The 25,117-nt window shown below is 40.8% G+C and overlaps 1 protein-coding gene across 1 annotated transcript in view; it reads right to left on the reverse strand.

Annotated features, from left to right (window-relative positions):
• The window catches only part of KALRN (kalirin RhoGEF kinase), a 537,699-nt gene that overhangs the window by 271,065 nt on the left and 241,517 nt on the right, over positions 1-25,117 (reverse strand). Inside the window, exons 2-3 of the mRNA XM_070949954.1 lie at positions 24,902-24,976; positions 8,920-9,034 (exon numbers count right to left, since the gene is read on the reverse strand). Coding sequence (XP_070806055.1) covers positions 8,920-9,034; positions 24,902-24,976 — 190 coding nt within the window. The remainder of the gene's footprint in view (positions 1-8,919; positions 9,035-24,901; positions 24,977-25,117) is intronic.

Below are 25,117 nucleotides of genomic sequence, written 5' to 3' on the forward strand. Positions count from 1 at the left end.
TAACAGAATAACAGAGTTGGAAAGGATCTTGGCGGTCTTCTATCAGAAGACCCCATACCATTTCAGACAATCCAATCTCTTCTTAAAAATCTCCAGTGTTGGAGCATCCACAACTTCTAAAGGCAAGCCATTCCACTGGTTGATTGTTCTCACTGTCAGGAAATTTTGCTTTAGTTCTAGGTTGGTTCTCTCCTTGGTTAGTTTTCATCCATTGCTTCTTATTCTGCCATCAGGTGCTTTGCAAGAATAGGCTGATCCCTTCGTCTTTGTGGCAGCCCCTTAGATAACGGAACACTGCTTTCAGATCACTGCTAGTCCTTCTTTTCATTAGAGAATTCATACTCAATTCCTGCAACTGTTCTTCATCTGTTTTAGCCTCCAGTCCCCTAATCATCTTTGCTGCTCTTCTATACGCTCTTCCTAGACTTAGAGTCTCAACCTTTCAGTAGAGAATATACTATACATACATAAGATCTTAACCTGAATGCTCCACTTCTTTAGCTAGAAGAGGACAGGTAGCATTTGATAATAAATGATAATTATCAGAATACTCATTTATTTAGAAAATGCTTCATATGCTTATGTTCACTGGCAATAACCGTTATATCCAAGAATGTTACAAAAAAATGGGTAGTCCTCAACATATGACCACAATTAACATCAGAATTTCCATTGTAAGTCTTTGCAATTGAAAGTCAATTACAGACCCAATTTTATGATAATGTTTTCAATTATTGTTAAGTGAATTTGAAAGCAAATCTAACTTTCCCAATGGATATTTTTTGCCAGAAATTGGCAAAAAGGTAGCAAAATTGTGATCACATGAACACAGGACACTGCAACCAATCATAAATCTGTTGATAAGCATCCAAATTGTGATCACATGATCATGGGAGTGGTATGATGGTTGTAAATGTGATAATAACTTTTTTCAGGTCATAAATATTTTTTTCCAAGGCTATCATAGCTTTGAACCACCATTAAACAAATGGTCAAAAGTTGAGGACTACATGTATGCATAACATACATCAGTATACCATTTATATTCATAGTTATTCATAGCTTACTGGAAGAAATGGATCAATGATCCTAACTAATAAGAATCTTCTTAAATATTAGATGTAAACTATTTTTTACATTATCACTGGAGTTTCCAATTTGATATCAGCCTTGCAATTCTTTCATTCATACTCAATGTTCTATTTTGACTGGCCATGTAACCACAGCCATCAATTTATGAATGGGCAAGATTTCATGGAGGGCATCTCTAACATCATTCTGTTGCTCTCGAAATTTCAAATGTTCCCATTGGCCAAAATGGTTGGGGATTCCATTCTATCATGTTCTGACACTTCTCCTATTGGATCAAACCATAACTTTAGTCAGTCAACTATATACCATTTCAAATTCCATCCTAATTGTACAATAGCTTTTCTTTATATAAATTGCTTTATATAAGACAATCAGTGAATCACATTGCAAATGCCAATAAATTCAATGATGCTAAAACATCTCAATTATTAGAGAGGATATTTTCAAGTGCTGCATGATGCAAAATCCTCATAAAAATTAATGTATTGGACTAGCTTGTTTATTAAAAAGCATAAATCAAACCAACTCAAAACAAGAATGAAATACTTTCCATACAAACAATTTTTGTAATTAATTTGCAAAAGACTAATGATATATATTCATCTAAATATATAATTAAACCTCATAAACCAAATTAACATTTTCCATATAAGCCAAAAAATTTAACCGATTAATAAATAAACAGGATGCCCCAAATTAAGCAGTAAATTCCACTTCGAAGTCTCCTATATAAATTGAAGAGGGGAATTAAACAATCTAGTCAACCAATAAATTGGAAACAATATTTTAATTTAGCTTTTAATTGTAAAAAACAGAAATAATTTAGACATCAGCAATACCTTTTTAAACCTTTCTTTTAGTTCCTTTACAGTGATGATGTCTCTGATGAAGATAATGCAAGCTCAGACCTTCAGAAGCCTACTTACTTCAGAATAAGCCATACTAAACTATTAGATTTAGTTCTGATTAAATATATAAAGGATTGTTCCATTAAAGTCCTCAAGAAATAGAGCAAACATTTTCAGTTTACGAAATATTTGATTGAGAGCAATATGTGTTTGTTTGTGTGTGTATGTGTTTACGTCTGCATCTGTGCATGCACGCACACACAAACAAACACTGAGGTAAGTTATTTTTCCTTTCTATTTTCCATTGGCTATCTGAAGATAGGAATTTCTACTGCCATCAAAACCATTAGGTGCATCTAAGTATTCAACAATGCACTGTAATGTATATAAAGATTATATCAGTAATCCTGCCAAACTGGGTTATATTGTTTGTTTTTTAACCTGAAAAGTTGATTCCAGATTTAATGGAATGCCATTAAATTCAATGTATAAACATGAAAAAAATCTGGACTAAATTTCAGCTTCTACATGGGGTCAACCTAGGCTGGCCAACACCAGGTAAAACCAATTTTGGAGTTTCTTTTTCCAGGTGAATGTGTGCATGTATCATCTTTGTGTGTGAATACATTTGTATTTGTATACACCTTTGCAAAGACTACTCTAGACTAAAAAGGTAGTCTAGGATGAAAAAAAAAAGGATCTGAAAATATTTTAAAATAAAATATCCCATATTTTACAAATATCAACTGTTTTAATTACACATACCAACTTTTCTTTTACTTATATAGTGAAATGCTCAAAAACACACTTTCCCCTCCTTTCTTCCACTAGTAATATCAAAAATGAAGAAAAAAAGAGGATGGAAAGTTAGTAAAAAAAAAAGTGTGATGCTGCAGAAGGAAGGGGGAAAAATGGAATCTGGAAAAATCTGGATGGATAGAAATGGTGAAAAGGTAACTGGAAAAGGAAAGAAAGAAATCTTTTTGAGAGGTTATGAAAAGAAAATTAAAATTCACTAGGTAGACCACCTCTCCAAATATTTAAGCTTATCCACAAAGGAATTCAAATGTTCTATAGCGGGTTTGAAGTAATTTGTTCTCCTCCTTCTCCTTTTTTTCCAAAAGCCTCTTTTGTTCGTACAAAGAATGTAAGTATTCACAGGTTATTTGAGGAATCACATCTTTTTAAGTGTCAAGATGCAAATGTAAACAAAAAGCAAACAAAGAAAAACCCCACTTACATTCTTAAATAGAGAGGAATTACACTTTAGTACTATTGATACTCTTTATGTACCTTGTAAAAAAAGGCAGGTTTGGGCATTTGAGAAGATAGTTGGAGAGCTTTTTACAGGACAAGAAGCCACACTTGAGTTTTGAAGAGTTTATTAGGAGCCAGATTCCCATTAGTGGATGTAGCCACAGCTCAATGACGGATTTATATATTATATTATAGATAGATAAATATAATATATCTATATCTATATCTATATATCTGTGTATGTATGTGTATCTCTCTCTCTCTCTCTCTCTGTGTGTATGTGTGTGTGTGTGTATGTGTATATATATATGTGTGTGTGTACACACACACACACACACACACACACACACACATATAGAGGTGGGTTTCAGCAGATTCTGACCAGTTCTGGAGAACCGGTAGCGGAAATTTTGAGTTAGGAGAACCAGTAAATACCACCTCTGATTGGCTCCGCCCCCATCTATTCTCTGCCTCCCGAGTCCCAGCTGATTGGGAGGAAATAGGGATTTTGCAGTAACCTTCCCCTGGATTGGAGAGGGAATGGAGATTTTACAGTATCCTTCCCCTGCCACGCCCACAAAGCCACGCCCACAAAGCCATGCCATGCCCACAAAGCCACACCCACAGAACTGGTAGTAAAATTTTTTGAAACCCATCACTGATATATATATATATATGCCAAAGCATCCTTAAGAGAAAATTAAGTAACACATTAAATGGTTAGTCTTGGACAAGTCTCTGTGATGATCACCTATCTTAAAAAAACAACCCTAGATCTTAAATTTCTAAGCCTACAATCTTTGCAAACTACAGTAACCTAAAGGGGCAGTTTTACCGCTACCTTATCAAGCATGAGATTCGTGGCTATTTGATATTTATTTGTGGAAGTTTGACCTACTATCCTCCCAGTTTAAAGTCAGGAGGAATAAAGGTTGCTGAGAGGCCAAGCTGGGTGTTATTACAAGTCAAATGAAAACACAAGGCAAAAACAAAACCTTAAGGAAACTCAATCTGAAGAACAGCTGCCATATGTAATATACATCTCAGTGCCCCAAAACCTGTTTCCTGTGTCCACTTAAAGCCTTCATTGCTATTCCATTTCAACCCCTTTCCACATCATGAAAGGACTGAATAGATAGGCACTGTTTTCTATTGCAACAGAAACTAGGACAACAACGTTTCCTCTTTATTTTGGAAAGTTTCAATGATTGAGGTTTATAATAGAAGCACAGACAGAAAAGAGGTTTTCCCAATATGGAAGTTGGAAGGGATTCACCTCTATCTATAAATATTAAAGAGAAACAGAACTTTATTAATATTTCTGTCTTCCAGACCACTTATGAAACAAAGCATGAGCATTTAGAGAAGCACAGCAGAGAGAACTGGAAAGAGTAGAGAGAACCTCCACGGAGGTTGAATTGAGTTTAGTCCACTGTGGTTTTTCCCTGGCTAGCTGTCAGCAATGCAGGCCAAACTTCAAAGGCATGTTTCTGTAGAAGGATTTGTAAGGGTCCCACACGTCTTATTGAACTTTGCCTGCTGACTCCTTTTGCTAAAATCATTTTCCTGGCAGCCCTCAGGGCAGTTTTAAGCAGAGACTGACAGTTGCATTTTGCTGCTATCTTTCAAAGCAAATTTGCATTGCTGTATTTCTGCCTTCCGCTTTTGCATTTCTCTCAGTATCTCTGGAATTCTAACTGTTCAGAAGTAAAGAGTCCCTTTTAATTTCCCCCAGATAAATTTGGGAGAATTTTTTTTTTTTTGCCAGGACTGGCAAAAAAAAAAGGACTTATACACCAATTATAACACTTCTCCATCTGCCAGAGCTTTTCCTTTCTGCCAGGAGACTCTCTCTGTAATTGCTTCTCCCAAAGGTGCTTTTTTCAAGAGGCAACCGGACTTTCTGTTTTTTTTCTTTGAAGACGTTTTGCTTCTTGGATGAGAAGTGAAATGTCTTCAAAGAAAAACCAGAAAGTCCAGTTGCCTCTTGAAAAAAGCACCTGTCAGGCTTCGGTGCTATCTTAAATAAACTTCATTCTCAAACGCAAAGTCTCTAATGAATCACTTTTATTTAAGAATAGAAAAAATCCAACATTCCTGATTCAAGTTGCAGCCAAACTGGCCCCGCCTTCCAACCCCCTCCTCTTCCGCTCTCCAACCCCAATGTCCCATTGGCCATCATGCAGATCCATCTCTACGTCCCGGCACGCTCTTTTCACAGGAATGTGGCTCCCACCCTCCATCACCCAGGTAACACTATCTGTTGCATGCAGAAAACTGGGTAAAAGTTCATCTCAGCAATAAATCAACTCTTCTGCTCTCTGCTTCATTTCGTTCATGTCAGTGCTGGAAGAGAGCCTAATTTGGAACGCTGACAGCACCTTTGGGACAACCATGACCTGGATGACTGAGAGTCTCCATAGACAACTGTCTGCTTGCATGAGAAAATGGTTGGGTTGAGTTTGCCTCTCCAGTTGTGTACCAAATATATCTACCTAAGTTGAGCACTTAGCAAAGGCATCAGCCTGACAACCAAATATAGATTAGTTTGCTCTACTGTGGCTACCTATTGTTGTGAAAGTTGGATCTCAATCAAACAAACAAGACATGAAGAAAATTGACTTGAATGAGCTGTGGTGGTGGAGAAGGCTTCTTTGGACAGCAAAGGTGACCAACAAGCAAATACTAGAGCACATAACATCAGACATGTCACTAGAAGGCCAATCACAAAGTTGTGTCTCACTTATGGTACTTTGGCCCTGTCATGCAGGGGAATTCCCTGGGGAAAGCAATTATGTTGGGTAGAGTTCATGGCAAAAGGAAATCCAGCCGCCAAATAACACAATGGCTGGATGCCTTCAAAGCTGACACCAGCCAGAGCATAGAGCAACTCAAAGAAGTAGTGCAAGATCAGAAGATGTGGAGAGACTTGGCCAATGGAATCACCAAGAATCAGACATGACTGAATGGATATCATCATCATCATCATTATCATCAAGTTGAGCACTCAGGGCAGATTGGGAATTCTGTGGGCAGAGGCATGCCATGAAGCATGGCAGGTGGCAGGGATCCTATACTCCATAGTGGAACTCCTAGGGAGAAAAAGTATTGGGAATAACTTATAGAAGCAATTTGTGACCTTCCCTGCCAGCTTTCCCATTTAAGCCAGCAGAGAAGGTCGCAAATGGCAGTCATGTGACTGGACTGCTGCAACCGCCATAAGAGCAAGTCATTTGCCAAACACCCAAATCACAATCATATGACTGTGGGGGTGCTGCAACAGCTGGAAATTCAGGGACAAGTCATAACTACCATTCATTCAGCACCTTTATACTTTTGACTGGTTGCTGAACTTGTGGTTGCAAACCAAGAATCACCTGCATATCAGCCTTATCAGATAAATCAGGCAGGAAATATGACCTGATGAACTCATTTTACTTTATTGTAAAGATATGTTAACAAAATATTTTTAAATCTGAAAATACAATTCTTCACCTTCATAGCCCCCAAAAGTAGGGGGGGTGTCTCTTCTGAGTCTCTTGCCCCACCCATCAACCACCCATGGGCAATGCTGCCCCTTATCTGACAATATTCTTGGCAGCATCTGTTCATACACACCATTATACTGTATGTTTGGTGAAAGTTTGCAGGGAAGTGACTAAATTTTTAATTTCATAGCTATTGCTTTCAGAAAACTCATGGTGTATTTGTAATTTACTGTACTGTAAATGTTTTATTTTATTATTTTCAATTATTGAGCTCAACTCCCATTTTTTACTTCATTCATTCATTCATTCATTCATTCATTCATTCATTCATTCATTCATTCACAAATACACACACATATGTATCTATGTATTTATTACCTGGATACCTTGCATGTACAATTTTTTATGCTGCTGAGTTTAGGCTGTAATAAATAATAATTTTAAAAATATTATTTTCTTTTCTTACAGTTTATAAATCCATGTGCAGTGGGTAAATCCCAGTGCAACACACACATACTTCAGAGGCAATTGGATAATCACATTCCTTTTTGCACTATCACTTTTTCTCCCACAAGTAGCAAAAAAGAAAACACAAATTGAAAATTGTAGCCAATAAAATGTGTATGTCAATTTTTAAATTTATTTTAATAGTCCTAAGTAATCTGAAAGACAAGTAGATGATGAATTTTGAAGCACAGCTAACCAAGAAATATAGAATTTGGAGCATTCTGTCCATAAACAATAAATATTATATGATCGTTTTTGAAGATATCCTCCACTTGCTTTTTTTCCTGTACTTGATTTCAAAATAATAAATATTCCTACATTATTATGATTCTCTTTCAATTATTAAATTAAAAACCTTATTGTTTGGCTGCAAAGTCTTAGTATCATGATTGTTTTAGAATGGTTTTGTCTTGTTGAACTATTAGATTGTATGGTTTTTAAAGAATACTTTATAAAGGCTGCTCTGAGAATTTCATTATAGGGTAATAAGTATTACAAGAAATAACAAAGTAACGCTTGAAAGAAACTAAAATCCACAATTTTTTTTTTACATACAAATATGCTTGGGTTGGTCTCAAATATGCCATTGTGCATTTATTGATAAATGTAGCAAATTTGGAGTTTTTGTTCAAGACAGATTTTTATTTTACACTGACAGAGAGTTCAAAAACTTTCCCCTCACAATCTATTTTCTCATCTTTCCTTCAATATCTTTCATACATAAAACAAACCAGGCAGCACAATACAGGTTAGACCATAATAAACCCGTATTCAGACAAGGTGGTTCCTGTTTTTCAGTTGAGACGGTGCTGATGAGGGGATAGGCACATGGGTTATTGATTTATTATTTTATCAGGAAACCCAAATTAATGTGAATTATATATAACACGGGGATGTGGTGGCTCAGTGGCTAAGACGTTGAGCTTGTCGATCGAAAGGTCGGCAGTTCAGTGGTTTGAATCCCTAGTGCTGCGTAATGGGGTGATTCCCCATCACTTGTCCCAGCTTCTGCCAACCTAGCAGTTTAAAAGCATGTAAAAATGCAAGTAGAAAAATAGGGGCCACCTTTGGTGGGATAGTAACAGCTTTCCGTGCACCTTTGGCGTTTAGTCATGCCAGCCACATGACCATGGAGACGTCTTCGGACAGTGCTGGTTCTTCGGCTTTGAAACGGAAATAAGCACAGCCCCCTAGAGTTGGGAACGACTAGCACATATGTGCGAGGGGAACCTTTACCTTTATATATAACACGTATTAGATATAACTCCTTACAATAACAATTGTAATATATATTATAATGAGCTTTGGTTTTCAGGACATTAATCCTTTCAAGAAGACATCAGTGATGGTTAAGTGACAGCAAAACTACCATGATTCAGTTCCCATTATAGGGCCATTTCATATCACAAATGGCATGGTGATTTGCCATTCATTTCCAACCATTTGCATAATGTACCTGCAAAATGAAAAATAGAGAGTCTGTCCAATACTAATAAAAGAATCCCATGGACTCTGCTGAGAACCAATTTACACAGAAATCTTTCCCTATTCATTGTCTGCCATGTGCTATGTCCCTTCACCTCATTCCACTCTGATTTGGCTGAATAAGATGTGAGGGGAGTGAGCACAAAAGGAACATTTCTTTTTTCCACACCAATATGTACCAAAGGTTTTCCACACCAATATGTACCAAAGAATACGTCAAGGCCTTTGTTTTGAACTTTTACCTTGGTACGCTAGCCAAGTAAGTCACAAGTTTCCGAAGATCTTCCTGCCTTATTCTGTCATGATTGCTGCGTGCTGGAAATGTCAGGATGGGACCTCCTCGTTTATCACGGCCGCCTGTAACAAAACAAACAATTGCTTGAAAATTAATCAGGAAACACATTACATCATGTCAGCCAAAGGAAGACGGAAATGACCGAACTGCAGCTTCTTTGTAAAAATCTCCTCTCAGTTTTTACCACTTGAGTGATTAGGGCAGTTCTCTCACTATATTGTACACTACTATCACTTCAACTGGAAGTGTTAAAGGTGTTTTTTATGTTAAAAAAAAGTCAGCAATAAAAATGGTGATTATTCTGTATTTTCAAACATATGGATTTTTCAAAAGTTTAGGAGTACCCACTAACAGCATTGGTTAGCAAGTACAAATTTCAAAATCTTGAGATAGATGGATGGATGGATGGATGGATGGATGGATGGACGGACAATTGGGCATTTTCTTAATATATTTGATTTTTAAATAACAACTGATGCTACTAAATCTACAAGCAAGGATTATTCTAGCAAAACTGAGATTGACTTTTCCCTATGATAGAATAGAATAACAGAGCTGGAAGGGACCTTAGAGGTCTTCTAGTCCAACCTCCTGCTTAGGCAGGAAAACCTACACCACTTCAGACAAATGGTTATTCAACATTTTCTTAAAAATTTCCAGTGTTGGAGCATTCACAACTTCTGGAGGCAAGTTGTTCCACTGATTAATTGTTCTAACTGTCAGGAAATTTCTCCTTAGTTCTAAGTTGCTTCTCTCCTTGATTAGTTTCCACCCATTGCTTCTTGTTCTACCCTCAGGTGCTTTGGAGAATAGCTTGACTCCCTCTTCTTTGTGGCAGCCCCTGCGATATTGGAACACTGCTATCATGTCTCTCCTAGTCCTTCTTTTCATTAAACTAGACATACCCAGTTCCTGCAGCTGTTCTTCATGTTTTAGCCTCCAGTACCCTAATCATCTTTGTTGCTCTTCTCTGCGTCCCAACATCTTTTTTACATCGTGGCGACCATGATTTGTTGAAAAATCACATGAAAACTCAATCTGGGGAAAAATACTTTTCAAAAATACCAAGTGGTCTGGAAGACAGAACTATTAATAAAGTTCTGTTTCTGTTTAATATTTATAGATAGAGGTGAATCCTGGGAATTTCCATACTGGGAAAACCTCTTTTGTATTTGCGCTTCTATTATAAACCTCAACCATTGAATTCCAGATACATGAATTCAGAATAAAACCAGAGGGTTTTATTTTGGGACTAATGAACAGGCAAAGAAAAAAGCCATGGAACTTTATTAACTGCAGTGAGAATAAATTATATATTCAAATATCACAAAATTTGATATAATGCACAATGGAAGAATGGTTCTGAAGGTGATGAAACCTGCAGAGATGTCTAAATTAACTTCTCTGATTAGAGAAGATATAAAATCTACATTTATGATTGACGGGTCTTTATAGACATTTTGAATGAAACAGAAAAAGATGCACTTATGACTTGTGGTTTTGGTGATTAGAAAAAGATTGGATAATAGAAAAAGGTGAGGGGTTTTTTTGTAATCATAGAGTAAGAGATAACTTTATAATCACATTTGTATTTGCTGCAAAGGAAATCAGAAGCTTCTTTCTATTTCTTATCTTTTTTCTGCGCTTCTTCTCTTGCTTTCTTTGTTTTCTTTAATTTGTATTAGTTTGTGTTAGTTTTTATGTTCTCTTTAAAACATAACTTTTACACACACACACCCAAAATGGCAGTGATTTGCCATTCATTTCTAGCCGTTTAGACAACATAATTGCAAAATTATTGCAAAATTAAAAGTAGAGAATTTGTCCAATACTAATAAAAATACCAGGAACCTGCGGAAAACCAATTTACACAGCAGCTATCCCTTATTCATTGTCTGCCATTGTCCTCGACATACAACCACAATTGAGCCCAAAATTTCTGTGCTGAGTAACATAGTGGTTAAGTGAATCTGGCTCCTCCATTGACTTTGCTTGTCAGAAGGTCACAAACAATGATCACATGACCCTGGGACACTGCAACCATCATAAATATGGATCAGTTGCCAAGTGTCTGAATTTTGATCAGGTGACCATGAGGATGCTTCAACATCATAAGTGTGAAAAACGGTCATAAGTCACTTTTTTCAGTGCCTTTGTAACTTCAAATGGTAACTAAACAAATAGTTGTAAGTCGAAGACTACCTGTACTATATATTCTTTTCTGCCCCAACAGTAGCATGATGCATCTGAGATTTTCTCTCTTGTGTGCTAAAATAAATTAATAATAAATTGGTTTACTTAATCCACAATGAGTTGTGTGAAAGTGGAAAGAACTACTTGTTGAACTGCCTTAGGCAAGAAGATGTCTCATGTAATCCAATTTAAGTAAATAACATTCAAAAGAAATGTTGAAGTATTTTCCTAGGTGTAATGTGGTTGTGCATCAGTGGTGGGTTGCCCCCGGTTCACACCGGTTCTATAGAACCAGTAGTAAAACCAGCAGAAGGCTCCACCCACCGACCCTGACGTCATCACCCCGCGCACAGCCCCATTGCAAACCAGTAATAAAGGTAAGTAGAACCCACCCCTGTTGGGCATCAATTACTAATAGGAGAAAAGAAGCAAACATGCTACTCTATTATCTATAATTATTAAAGGGCAATACTACTGTTTTTTATTTAATTCCTCAAAAAAAGTTGGAAAAATATTATGTTAATGATGCAAGGTCCATACTCTATACCCGTGATGGCGAACCTATGGCACGCATGCCACAGGTGGTACGCAGAGCCATATTAGTGGGCATGCCAGCTCAGCTCTGGGGTGCATGCGTGCACCGGCCAGCTGATTTTCAGGCCTTCTGGGCCCACCACAAGTAGGGAAACAGGCTGTTTCCTGCCTCTGGAGGGCCTGGAGGTGGGGGGTGGGGAAGGCCTGTTTTTCTTTCTTACCTGGCTCCAGATCCTCTCTGTGTATCTGGGAACGGTGAAAACAGCCTTTCCCACTCCCTTGGAGGCCCTATGGAGGCTGAAAGGGCCCATTTCCCCACTCCCGGTGGGACAGGAAGTGATGTTTTTTCCTGTTCCCAGCCTCCAGAGACTCCTAGAGAGGCTCCTACAAACTCCTAGAGAGGCTCCTAGAGACTCTTAGAGAGGTTCTGGAGGCTGGGGACAGCAAAAAATGTCACTTCCTGTCCCACCGGGAGTTGGGAAATGGGCCCTTTCAGCCTCCGTAGGGCTTCCACGGGAATGGGAAAGGCTGTTTTCACCGTTCCCAGATACACAGAGAAGATCTGGAACCAGGTAAGAAAGAAAAATGGGCCTACCAGGCCATCCTGTGCCAGGAGTGGGGGGGGGAAGGGGGGAGGGGTTGCGCACACATGCGCGTGGGCACCTGCACGTGTGACCCTCCCCCGCCCCCCCCTCTCCTGGCACGCAATGGCAAAAAGGTTAGCCATCACTGCTCTATACATATGAAGATTCCAAATACATAGGAAGATGCATAGGAAGATTCCAACAGTTGGTAGACTAGAGATTCTCAGTCATCCAGGTCATGGTGGTCCCAAAGGTACTTTTTCAGGAGGCAACTGGACTTTCTTGTTTTTTCTTTTGAAGATGTTTCGCTTCTCATCCAAGAAGCTTCTTCAGCTCTGACAGAATAGTGGGGAATTTTCTTCAAAAGAAAAAACGAGATAGTCCAGTTGCCTCCTGAAAAAGCACATTTGGGACAATCTTGACCTGAATGACTGAGAATTTCTACAGACTTTTAGCTATACAATTTGGGGTGAACATGCTTTGAATGGTGTGGGAGTGGGAATGAATTTCCAGAGAAAAACTGTAGACTACAGGAACCAGGAGCACTACTCAGGTGACCCTGAGGACACAGATAAACTTCCAAGTGCTTCAACGACCCTCTAAAAGGATGCAGATTACAAGCTGTCCTTCCATTACCCACTATCCTGTCAAAGCTGAAGAAGCTTCTTGGATGAGAAGCGAAATGTCTTCAAAAGAAAACAAGAAAGTCCAGTTTCCTCCTGAAAAATCACCTTTAGGCATAGGAAGATTCCAAATCAAACTGAATTCTTGATAACTACATGGATATGTCCATGTGTTGGCAACCATGAAGGAGTTTTTCCCCTTTTACTTTTCCACAATTCTTTTTGAATTCCAGTCTAACTTGCAGCCCTGGTATTTTCTAATCTCCCCCATCCAAGTACTAAAAAGGCCTGAACTTTCTTCATTCTGCTCAGCATGCTGACCACATCACACTTAAACCTTCTTCGCTCAATAGCATGGGATAAGATCCTCCACTAAGAATAGAGTGAGTCAATTTCTGCTGTATTTTTACTTCTATTCTTTCCTAAATTCATTTAATCTTATTTCCACGTTAATGTGTGGACTATAAGAACTGTAAAAACTAAAAGATAATGCATATCAGTGGTGGGATTCAGCCAGTTCGCACCACTTCGGGAGAACTGGTTGTTAACTTTCTGAGCAGTTTGGCAAACTGGCTGTTGGAAGAAATCATTAGGGCAGAGAACCGGTTGTTAAATTACTTGAATCCCACCACTGATGTGTATCAATTAACAAAGTAGTCTGATAGATCATTCTTGAGCATTGCTAATTCTAACAGCTGATTTCACAACAATCAGCACTCTTTTCCAGTGTGAACATGAACCCTGTAAATCAGGGTGATCTACAAAAAAAATTAAAGATATAACTGACCAATATTAATTTGCTTAGTGTTTGCTTCTTAGGCCAGTAATTTCTGTAACTTATTTATTTCTAAATTTTAAAAACAAAATAAAAACAAAAACTTTTAGAAATAAACCAGAGTGTAAATCAGCTTTCCTCTATGTAAACAGCAAGTGCAGAGTGATCCATTCAGCTCTTGGTATAGACTGACCTTCCTTAACTAGCAATTTATTTTTTACAATCTCTGAACAGAAAGAACTTTAAAATTAGCTTGAGTGATACTTTAAAATGTTTAAAACATTCTTGGGAATGTAGATAGAGCAGAATGCACAAAGAATGGCCTTTTATGAGTAACAATAGGTATTACTTTATTTTAGATCGTCGACCTTTCCAAGTAAAAAACATTTTATTTTCTATACCAAGTGAACATTTTCCCCAAAACAATTCTTTCTACGCAAGGACAAGGGCTGGCATGAATGTCAGCAAATGTCATTAACAAACAATTGAATTGGAATGTAAGTTTTATTTTCCCGGAGAACCGCTTCCAAATGCAATTGGTGTTATTTTCTTCTTTTTATATATTACAACAGCACATTGCATTTCCTTCCTCTTGACTCTCATTTTTCTCTTATTAACAATCTCCTCCTAAATATTTCCACAAACAGATGCAGCGGTCAAAGCCAAATTCATGCAACAATTGGCTAACATTCAGACCAAGTAACTCCTAGCACATACCTTTCAAAATGGCTATTTGCCTTCTTGATAATAGTTATATCCTGCACGAGTAGGACATTTGTGATCCTTCAAATATTGCTAAACCGCCATGTGACATATGCTTGCTTGGGCTATTTAGATACAGTATCATCAATGTGCAGCGAGGCTGTGAAGTGTAATGTAATGTATCTGCCTGGGGAATGAGAGGTAGAAATGTGTAAAACAGTTCAAGTTGAACTGTTTTGACCTTGTAATAGATGTTTTGCATGTTTAAAGTTCAAACAAGAACTAGGATTCAAGACTACTCAGAAACTGCAGCTGATCCTAAATGCAGCAGCACAAGTAGTTATAAATAAAACCTTAATAAATAATACTCCTAATGTATTAGCTTTCCTGGCTATTGATGGGCTACTGGGTACCATACAAGATGCTGATGCTCTTTAAGGCCCTGCACGGCATAGAACATATATATTTGTAGGTCTCCAGTCTACCTATCTACAAAATTCAATAGAGTTGCTGCTTTGGGCTCATCAATTAATCAGTGTTATCTTATAGAAACCCGGCAGTATCTCTCTTGAGGCCCCAAGACTACTGGTCTTTAAAAAACTTCCCAAAGCTGGATCTTCCTCCAGACAACAGAACAGAATAGTATATGAGCCCATTATAATTATGCTAATACATTGTCCCTGGTGTATTGAATTTTATTTTTTATTGTCTATTTTTCATATTGTAATTTTTAAACTTTTGCTACCTGCCGAAAGTTGCTTAGTAATGGGGAGCAACATAAATTGAATAAATAGATAAATAAGAATTATGTTTCAGAGTCAAAACATAACAGCCTTGAATGGTGTCATGGGCATGCTGATTGCTCCAACCATGGCAGTTGGTATGAATACTGAGATGTAATTGAAAAACCCAGTGTTGTTGTTATTTTTTTACTAAGACTGTAGAACACCAGCATTTGGTCCAGTCATATTCAGAATTTAGAACACTCAAGCCCTTTCAAGAGTACCTGGTTGAAACACAGCCAACTTGAAATGTTTAACTGAGGTTATTTTGTTCAACACTCAACAGAAAACATGTACAAAATTGTATCTAGTTTTGCTTCCATTTGGAGACTATATCTGGACTTTGGGTTCGAGGACAACCTGTGAGAGTAAGTGTCTCAGAAACTTCCCATTTCTCTGGTATCTCCAAAGCTGCTGAAAGAAACAGGTTTTCAGGGATTTTCTATAGTGCCAGTAGGGTAAAGCTACTCTCACTTTAGAGAAATGATCCTCTAAAACAGGGCTGTCAAACTCCCGGCCCATGGGCCAATTGTGTCATGTGCTGGCCATGCCCATGCCTGGTTTAGCAAAGGGGGAAAAAGTTCTGATATGTCACATGACACCACCGTGACAACGTAAGTTTGACATCCCTGCTCTAAAAGGAGGATATCACAGCAGGAAAAATGATTTTAATTTAATAATTAACTTAGATAATTAACTTAATCTTAATGATTAAGAAGTTAAGACAAATGGTTCATAAATCTTGTGTGTATATTTCAAAGAAGAAAATGGACGTTGTCTTACCTGAACGTCCCTTCTGCGTAGCAGAGGGTCCAGCAGTCATTACAGGGTTAACTTGCAGTTCCGGTGATGATTGAGTCTGCAATTTGTGAAGCTCCTCCCACATCCACTGGCTTCCCAGATTTCTGACGAGGAAGATTCTGCAGACCGAATAGCTGAGCTGGGAAAACCACAACAAAGAACAGAAAGAACCACCACCTCCACCACGAAACACGAAGAAGAAGAAGAAGAAGGACCGGATAGGGTGGGGATGACTGCTGGACCCTCTGCTACGCAGAAGGGACGTTCAGGTAAGACAACGTCCATTCTACTATAGTGAGGGTCCAGCAGTCATTACAGGGACATGCCAAAGCAGAACCTCTATTGGGGGGGACTACCGGTCCGAAAGAGAATCCCCTTGAAGCACCTGCTGCAAAACTCGGCGGCCAAAGGCCGCCTCCGCAGAAGCGTATACATCCAACTTATAGTGACGAATAAATGGAGAAGGGGAAGACCATGTGGCTGCCCGGCAAATATCCTCCAGGGATGCCTGAGTGGCCCAGGCCACGGATGTGGCAGCACTACGAGTGGAATGAGCAGTGATCCGGGAAGGCACTGGCAATGCTTGAGCCTCGTAAGCAGAGGTAATAGTGGCCCTAAGCCACCGATCCAGAATGGGAGAGGAAACCCTCAGACCCATAGAGGAAGGTAGGAAAGAAACGAAGAGACTCTCTGAACGCCTGAATGAAGAAGTCCTCCTAAGGTAAATCTTGAGTGTGCCAGGTCCATTCCCTATAATGAGAAGGGGAGGGACAGAAGTTGGGAAGGATGAGTTCCGAAGCTCTATGGAATGGGGAATTAACCTTAGGGATGAAGGAAGGATCTAATCGGAGAACCACTCAGTCCGAATGGAAGATGCAAAGGTCCGAACGAGAAGAGAGAGCTGCCAATTCAGAGATCCTACAAGCCGAGGTTATGGCAACCAGGAAAACCACCTTATAAGAAAGGAACCGTAAACCCACCTGCCTCAAAGGCTCAAAGGGAGGACGGGTGAGGGCAGAAAGAACTTTGGGGAGATCCCAGGTAGGGTATCTGTGTAAAGTAGGAGGGTGAAGGTTAGAGCCCCCCCCTGAGGAATTGCCTGATGAGTGGACGTCTGGAAAGGGGCAGGGAAGACCCACAAGAAAAAATCGAGGCAAGGGCAGACACCTGAAGGAGCCAAACCTGAAGATAACCCAACTTGAAGGAACCCCAGGACCTGCTCTTCTGAGGCATCTAAAGCGACCAGGCCAGAGCGAGAGCACCAACGGCAGAAGGACAGCCAGGTGGAGTTGTAAATGTGGTTCGTGGAAGCCCGACAAGATGCCTGAAGGGTAGTTATGATGTCAGTCGAGAGACCTCGACTGCGGAAGATTTGCCGCTCAACCTCCATGTGGTTAGTTGAAGCCATTCAATGTCTGGATGTAGAAGATCTCCTTGACTGAGAGCTCTCTTGTCTTGAGGAAGACGCCAAGGAGGAGCCAGCGACAGAGCCACCAGGTCCATGAACCAAGAACCGCGAGGCCAATGGGGGGCGATGATGATCAGCTCGGCCTCCTCGACGAGAAGCTTCCGGATGACCTTGGGAAGAATCACCAACGGTGGAAAGGCGTACAGAAGCCCCGGTGGCCAGGGACTCCGAAGGACGTCTACTGCTTCTGCCCCCTGGTCTGGAAACCATGAGAAGAACCTGCTCGTCTGATGATTCTTGCTGGAGGCGAACAGGCCGACATCTGGAGCCCCAAACCGTCAGGAGATCTGGCGGAAGATGGCTGGTCGAAGACGCCACTCGCCCTGGTCCACTGTGGCCCTGCTGAGAAGATCTGCTCACACATTCGCTGCTCCGGAGATGTGGGCGGCTCTGATGGATTCCAGGTGTTTCTCCGACCATAGGCCCAGCAGGTCGGACTCCTCCATCAGACGTCGTGACTGCGCTCCCCCTAAGCGATTCATGTGGGCCTTCGCTGCTACGTTGTCTGTCCTGACTAGAATGTGAGTGCCCTCCAGCTGGTCCTGGAATGCCCTCAGAGCTAAGTGGATGGCTCTGAGCTCCAACCAATTGATACTGTTGGATAGATCGGCCTGGCTCCAGTTACCCTGAGCAAAGAGGTTCCCCAAGTGTGCACCCCAGCTGAAGAGACTGGCATCTGTGGTCAGGACCAACAGAGGAGTTTCCCTGAAAAAACGTCCCTTGGATAGGGCCAGAGACACCCACCAGGTTAGAGAAAGAAGAACTTTGGGTGATAGCCGAACTAGGGTGTCGGAAGAACTCATGAGGGACTGTTGAAAAGGTAGGAGGAACCACTGCAGAGCCCTGCAATGGAAATGGGCCCAAGGGACGATCCCTATACAGGACACCATCTTCCCGAGAAGCTGTGACAGCCGATGCACTGGAACTGGCTGCCCTAGAGAGACCTGCCCCACCAGGGACAGCAAACTGATCAGGCACTCTTGTGACAGATAAACCTTGCCCTGGATGGAATCTATTATGGCCCCCAGATGTTGAATACGAGTCGTTGGTACCAGGTGGCTCTTGGCCTCATTGATCGAGAAACCGTGACTTTTCAGGACCTGAATGGTGGTGAGCAGGTCCTGATGCGCTAACTTCTCCAAGCCGGACTGGATCAATAGATCGTCCAGGTAAAACTGGATCCGAATGGGAACTGCTCGGGGGGAGGCCGCTAGCACTGCCATCAATTTGGTGAACACTCGGGGAGCCGAGGAGAGTCCAAATGGAAGAGCCCGGTACTGGTAATGATGAGACGCCAGACAAAAGCGAAGAAATTTGCGATGGGCCAAACAGATGGGAACGTGAAGATACGCCTTTGTCAGATCGATAGATGTGAGGACGTCTCCCTCCCTGATAGATTCTAGGATGGATTGAAGAGATTGCATTTTGAACCGACGGTAGATTATGCGATGGTTCAGGGACTTCAGGTCGAGAATGGCCTTCCAACCCCCCGATGACTTCTGGATGAGGAACAGGCGGGAGTAGAACCCCTGTCCTCTTTGGTCTACTGGAACCGGTTCGATGACCCGGATTTGAAGGAGGTGCGCCATCGCCTCCTCCAGTAGAAGCCGTTGAGACCTGTCCCGTGAGAGAGGGACCCGGAGGAATCTTGGGGGGGGGGGTTGGATAGAAATTCTAAAGATAGTCCCTGGGAGACCATCTCCCTGACCCAGGCATCCGAGGTTGACGCCTCCCACTGACTGGCAAAGAGCGCCAGGCGGCCTCCTATGGGAGGGTCGGGCAAAGAGTCAGCGAAACATGCGGGAAGAACGACCCCTCCCCCCCTCTGAAAGATTTGCGACCTTGGCCACGGAATCCAGGACCCGATTGTCCTGGGATCTATCTTGCCTGGTAGATTGAAATCTCTGGGACCTGGAGGAAGGAAAACTCGAGGGGGGGTTCCAAAAGGGCCGAAAGGAAGAAGGGGAAGGACGACCTTCTGACCTTCAGGACAAGCTAGGCAGGACCTTCCTCTTATCCTTGGATTTGATAAGCAAGGGCTCAAGAGGAGGACCAAAGAGAAGGTTCCCCGAATATGGGGAAGATGCCAAACACCACTTATTTCTTAGTATCAGCCTGCCATTGGCGAAGCCAAAGGAGGCGGCGAGAGGTGATGCTGGAACCAATGGATTTAGCTGCAAATCTGGAGGCATTAAGAGTGGCATCTGCAGAATACTCCAGAGCCGCTATAATTTTATTGATATCCTGGTGAGCCCTAGTATCAGACAAAGGTAAGTGACCCTGCAGTTGTCTAACCCACATAAGGGTAGCCCTGTTAAAGAAAGAGGCTGCCGAAGAAGCCCGAACAGCCCATGCTGCAGCTTGGTGAGCCTTAGTCAGGGAGTGCTCTAGACGCTTGTCCTCAGGACGGAGGCCTTCCTCCGGAGGGCCTGTGAGCACTGAAGAATTAGATAGAGCCACAATAGGAGGATCCACTGTTGGAACCTGCAAAATTGAAGAGATGTTAGAATCCAGATTATAAATGCATCTGTCCACCGAACTAGGATTAGGCCCAGAAACTGGGGCTGACCATTGCCTAGTAATAACATCCTTAAACAACTTGGGACCTGGGATTTCCTCCGTTTCCGGAGTAGGTTCCTCAAATAGGGAAGAGGAGGCCCCTGCTTCCACCCCCGAAGAGTCAGGCTTCTGTGAAGGGAGACCCAGGCCAGTGATTAATTTTGCCTTGTGGAGAAGGGATCTGAAAACCTGAGGTTTAAATAACCCAACAAATGAAGGTTGATCAGGAGAAAGATCTTCATCATCAGATAAACCAGGCTCATCTAGCTCCTCCCCCGCAGCAGACCCCTGACCGGCATAGGTTCCAGAATAATCCTGCTCTTGTGTCTGTTCAAGGTCAGCAGAACCCTGAGTGAGTGAAGCCCCATGAGCCCTGGCCTGTTCTGAAACCCAAGATCCAGTTCTGTGTTGCATTTCTGCAGCAATACCCTGCTGCACAGCTGCTTGAATAAGGGCTGCTAAATCAAGAGGTTGGCTAGGAACCATCCCAGAAGGAGGGATAGAAGTCTCTCCCTAGGTGGCGATAGGTTCAGGAGGAGACTGAACTGACTCCTGTTGAGGAGTTAAAACTGGAGCCTGAGGGGCCACCTGAGGGGAAGCTATAACCTGAACAACAAGAAAAATATGGGGAGGTGGAGGAGAATGCTGAACAGCCCCCAAAAGAGCACTAGCCTCAGCTTGAGAAGGAGGAAATGTGCTCACATCTGGAGACCAGGAAGCCATTGCAGGCTGATCAGGAGAAGCAATAGGCTCCACAGCAGAAGCCTCCATGGCCTGAGACTGGAGAAACTCCCTTCTAGTGGCCTGCTGTACCGCTTTCTCAACTGCTCCTTCCAGGGACTTATGTCTTTGAGCCTCCACCCTTTCGCTAGATCGAGACCCTTTCTGAGCAGGCTGGGCTTTGGATGCAGAAATCTTGCTCCTTTTAGAATGGCCCGAATCCAAACAGGTAGGTGAGGAAATTGAGGGCTGAGATAGAGCTGGTCTCTTAGAAGGGCGAGAGGGAGGCTTGGATGGCCGCCTCCACAAGGAAAACCAAAATGGCCACCGCCACAAAAAACTACTAAAACTCCACAAGGCAAGGCTCCTTTAAAGGTGGGGGGGACACCCAAAAAACCCTCCGAAGCGAGCCGGAACGGGTTTACCAAGCTCCAGTGCTGCCTGTAAAGACCTCTGGAGAAGCCTCACACTGACCGCTGATTCTCCAGGCCTGCTGAGTTCAGAGTAAGCCACAGCCAGCAAGCGTATGGAGCAACACTCCAGGGATGCCAAATTGGGTCTGCCAGCCTGCAGACCCACTTCAGTAAAAGCGGTCCTCAGCGGAATTGGGCGTAAGCCTGTCTCGCTGGAGAAAGCAGAGCTCAACCAGGTCCCTGGGAGTTCTGCAATCCTTCAAAGAAGTAAAGAAACTAACTACCAAAAGGAATTATTATCTAAATTAAAGAATAATTCCCAGCTCAGCCAAAATAGGTCTAACCAGAATGACTAAGTCTGAGATCTGGGAAGCCAGTGGATGTGGGAGGAGCTTCACAAATTGCAGACTCAGTCATCACCGGAACTGCAAGTTAACCCTGTAATGACTGCTGGACCCTCGCTATAGTAGAATAGGTGAGCTCAAAGCAACAACTCTTATTGAATTTTGTAGACAGGTAGAGATAACTGGAGATCTACAAATTTCTAGGTTCTGTGCCACGCAGGGCCTTAAAAGTTAACGCCAGCATCTCAAATTGTATCTGGAAGTATTGATATTCTGAGTTGGTATAAATATTATATATAGGTTTCCTAGCATGGCAATGTCAGAACTCTTTTGCAACATACAAACTGGAAATGAACAAACCAAGGAAACCAGTTTCTTTAAGCTTGACTACTTAGATTTATTAAAGAAAGATCACGGATTTTAACCCAGCGGTGAAATCCACCCAGTTCTATCCGGCTTGCCGAACTGGTAGCGCCGGCAGCGGGAGGCTCCGCCCACACACCGGGACCTCATTACATCCTGGTTTTTTACCATCTGTGCATGCACAGAAGGTTCCTGAACCGGTAGCGAAGGTAAGTGGATTTCGCCACTATTTTAACCAGTGTGTTTACTTTAAAATATAAATATACATGTACATTCAAATTTAATATCAAACTTTTTTCTCAGACATTTTTGATGGAGGGAAGATGCACCTCATCCATTCTGAAATGTAAGCTGGTTTGCACCTGGGTTATCTGGACCCAACAGCTACCATACTTCTTATCAGTTTTAGAAAGATAACAGCAAAGGACAGAAGGCAAAATCTTCTAAGAGAGAAGACTTTGAAGAAAATCAAAAGTGTGAAATCAAAGCACAGAGAAAGGAAGGCACTTGAAAGCAAGTACCTCTATATGAAAGGAAACAGAGAGCTCATGTGATTTGGGTGGAAAAAGAGAAGCAAAATTCATTTTTGAGCTTGGGCTTTCTGTAGAGATATGCAGGACAGAATATAAAGAACAACACTTCAGCTGCAGATTAGGAAAGATGCTCCTCAGGCACCAAATAAACCATAAAGATACTTTCCAAAAAAGCCACTGGTAATTGTTGCCTGTTACTGAGAGGCAGTGTAGTTGGCAAGGTTGCTATTGAGCTTGCTGTGTCAAAAGCGATTGCCTTTTCATGCGGACACAAAGAAGCAAGGCAATTGGACAAGAGAGGTCTCAAGTGTCTCTTCTACCATCTTTTCAAAAGAGGATTTTACGGTAACCTTTTCATTCTGCACAACCTCTGCCAGTTCGGGCTATATTATCTTTAGGTAATGAGTTACACTAGGACAGCATAAAAATCTCCTTTCTGAACCAGAAGCCCATTTACACATCAGAACAAAAGACGCCGTATTTTGAATAAATACCTGATGCAGTTTGCTTTTTTTCCAAGTCTATCACAAATCCCAGAAGTAAAATTATCTCTTTTTTTAAAAAAACCAGGGTCTTTAACATGAGCACTGCAACCAGTTGATGTACAATGCAGAAAGGACATGGGGATGGCAATTACATGAATCCTGCTTAGGTGAAGCCTGACCGATGTCTTAAACTTGAGCATCACTCTATTTTAACATTTTAGGTCAATGGTCAAGGTAGTCCGCATAGCTTTCAAGCTGGCAATATCTAGAAGCAAGATATTGAACAATGGCTCACACACGCTAAGCATAGGATTGGATATAAATTCATAAAGCACATATACATATGCAATAACATTCATCATTTAATTTGTAACTAATGTATTTGAACATTCAGTTCAATATTGATTCCAAAGGCATGAACGTGGAGTACTATACAACTTTTATGATTTGTCTACCCACCTTCTGGTAAAAAAATACAACACATCCATGTTAACATGGAAATAAAACTCATTATTTATGCAATTATTGCATGCATTCAGTCAGTCATTCAATTTGTACGACTGCCCTTCTCACCTAAGTGACTCTCGGCTCACAAAATTTACAATGTATTAACATTACGTCTTGCTTTTCCACTTCAAAATGGATATTAAATACAAAATAGAATAGACAGTTGTAATTAAAGCATAAAAGCAAATAAATAGTTAGGCAGTAAGCAACAACCATCAGCAAAAACCCATTTGAAGAAAAGCTGGTTGAGATAAAAAAACCTATTTACTTGCTGCAAGGAGAACAATTAAGATGAACCTTCCCAGCCTTATTTTATCTGCAATTTCAGAACCAGGAAACAGCAAATGTCCCTCTGAGGAATAAAGAAGACCACTGCTGAGAATTTTAAAACTCAAGCAGGTTGAGAGAGAAAGAATATAATCTTTCCAATAACCTATTCACAAGTCATGTGAGTTTTATAAATCATAACCCACACTTTGAATTATGTCTGGAAACTGCTTCCACTTCTTACTCACACTATAATTAAAGGAGTAAGCGTTTGATCAACCTCTGTATTTGATCACCCAACAATGGGAATAATGTGTATTTAAGACATTTTGTTTTTTATTTAAGAATCTGCACTTACTTGCTGTTTCATCTTTATTATCTTGCCTCATTGGAATCCTGTCGTGTCTCTTCAGACTTGACTTTTTGACACTTACCCCTTATTTTGTGGTTATATTATTTCTAATTTTCAACCATTCAAAACAGAAGGAAGTTTATCTTACAGATGCAATGTGAGAGTGTTGTGCAGTTTTCAATATGTTGCTGTTCTGTTATTGAACTACAGCCCAACCATTTTATTTTAATTTAGCATTAGAACCGAATGTGAGGTTTGCAGAAATTCTAATTATTTTTAGCTACATGTAGAACCATATGTCATCATGCTAAATTATAGAGAAATACAAAAATAATTGCACAAGTTTAAAACAACTCATTATTTTTAATCCAATAACCAAGTAAGGAATTGCAGGTAGATAGTCATTCAATGTCCATGTAGGAAGAGTTCTTATATTGAGCCAGATTCTACCTCATTTTCATTGACAATGGGGTAGATAACCAAGAGATCAGCTAGATGTTTTGGGTGACAATTACCATATATATTGCTTTTGACCAAGCTTGGGCTAATGAGAATTGAAATACAAAAAGTATCTTGGGTTCCACAAACAGGATTTTTGTTTGAATCATAAGTAGTGATGGTAAAGATTGAGTATCGGACCTTGTTCATTTAATTCATATCCATCTTTTCATGAAGAAATTGTTCTCAAGGAGGCAACGAATCAAGGAAAAGAAATTAAAAACAGAGTTGAAAACATCACTAAAATATGTCAGTACAACGTAGCTTAAAAGTTACTCTTGGGATTCCACTTGTTAAAACATTATTTAAATCCAATCGATAGATTACTGTTTCCCAATATCTTATGAAACTCAGAAACAAAACATTACTAATTTTTGCTAGCATGAATTAAACTTCAGAATGGAAATGAAAAGACTGTGAACTTACCTGAAACAAAGGCCACCTTTTCCTTTAGTATGGGAAGGACATCAGCAGCTTTCAAGCCATCATTACGGAAAGATCCTGCAAAAAATGAAGGAAAGGTGGGGGGAGAAAAGAGCAATATTCAGTTAAAAGATATTCCACCTTTTGACCTTGTTTATTTCATCTACCAAATCAATAAAAAGTGAATCGCTACACTTTGGGGTTGAAAAGATGTGATGA

The sequence above is a fragment of the Pituophis catenifer genome, unplaced genomic scaffold (assembly GCF_029215685.1).
Source record: "Pituophis catenifer annectens isolate HBS135680 unplaced genomic scaffold, rPitCat1.0.hap2 SCAF_1, whole genome shotgun sequence".
NCBI classification, from domain to species: domain Eukaryota; kingdom Metazoa; phylum Chordata; class Lepidosauria; order Squamata; family Colubridae; genus Pituophis; species Pituophis catenifer.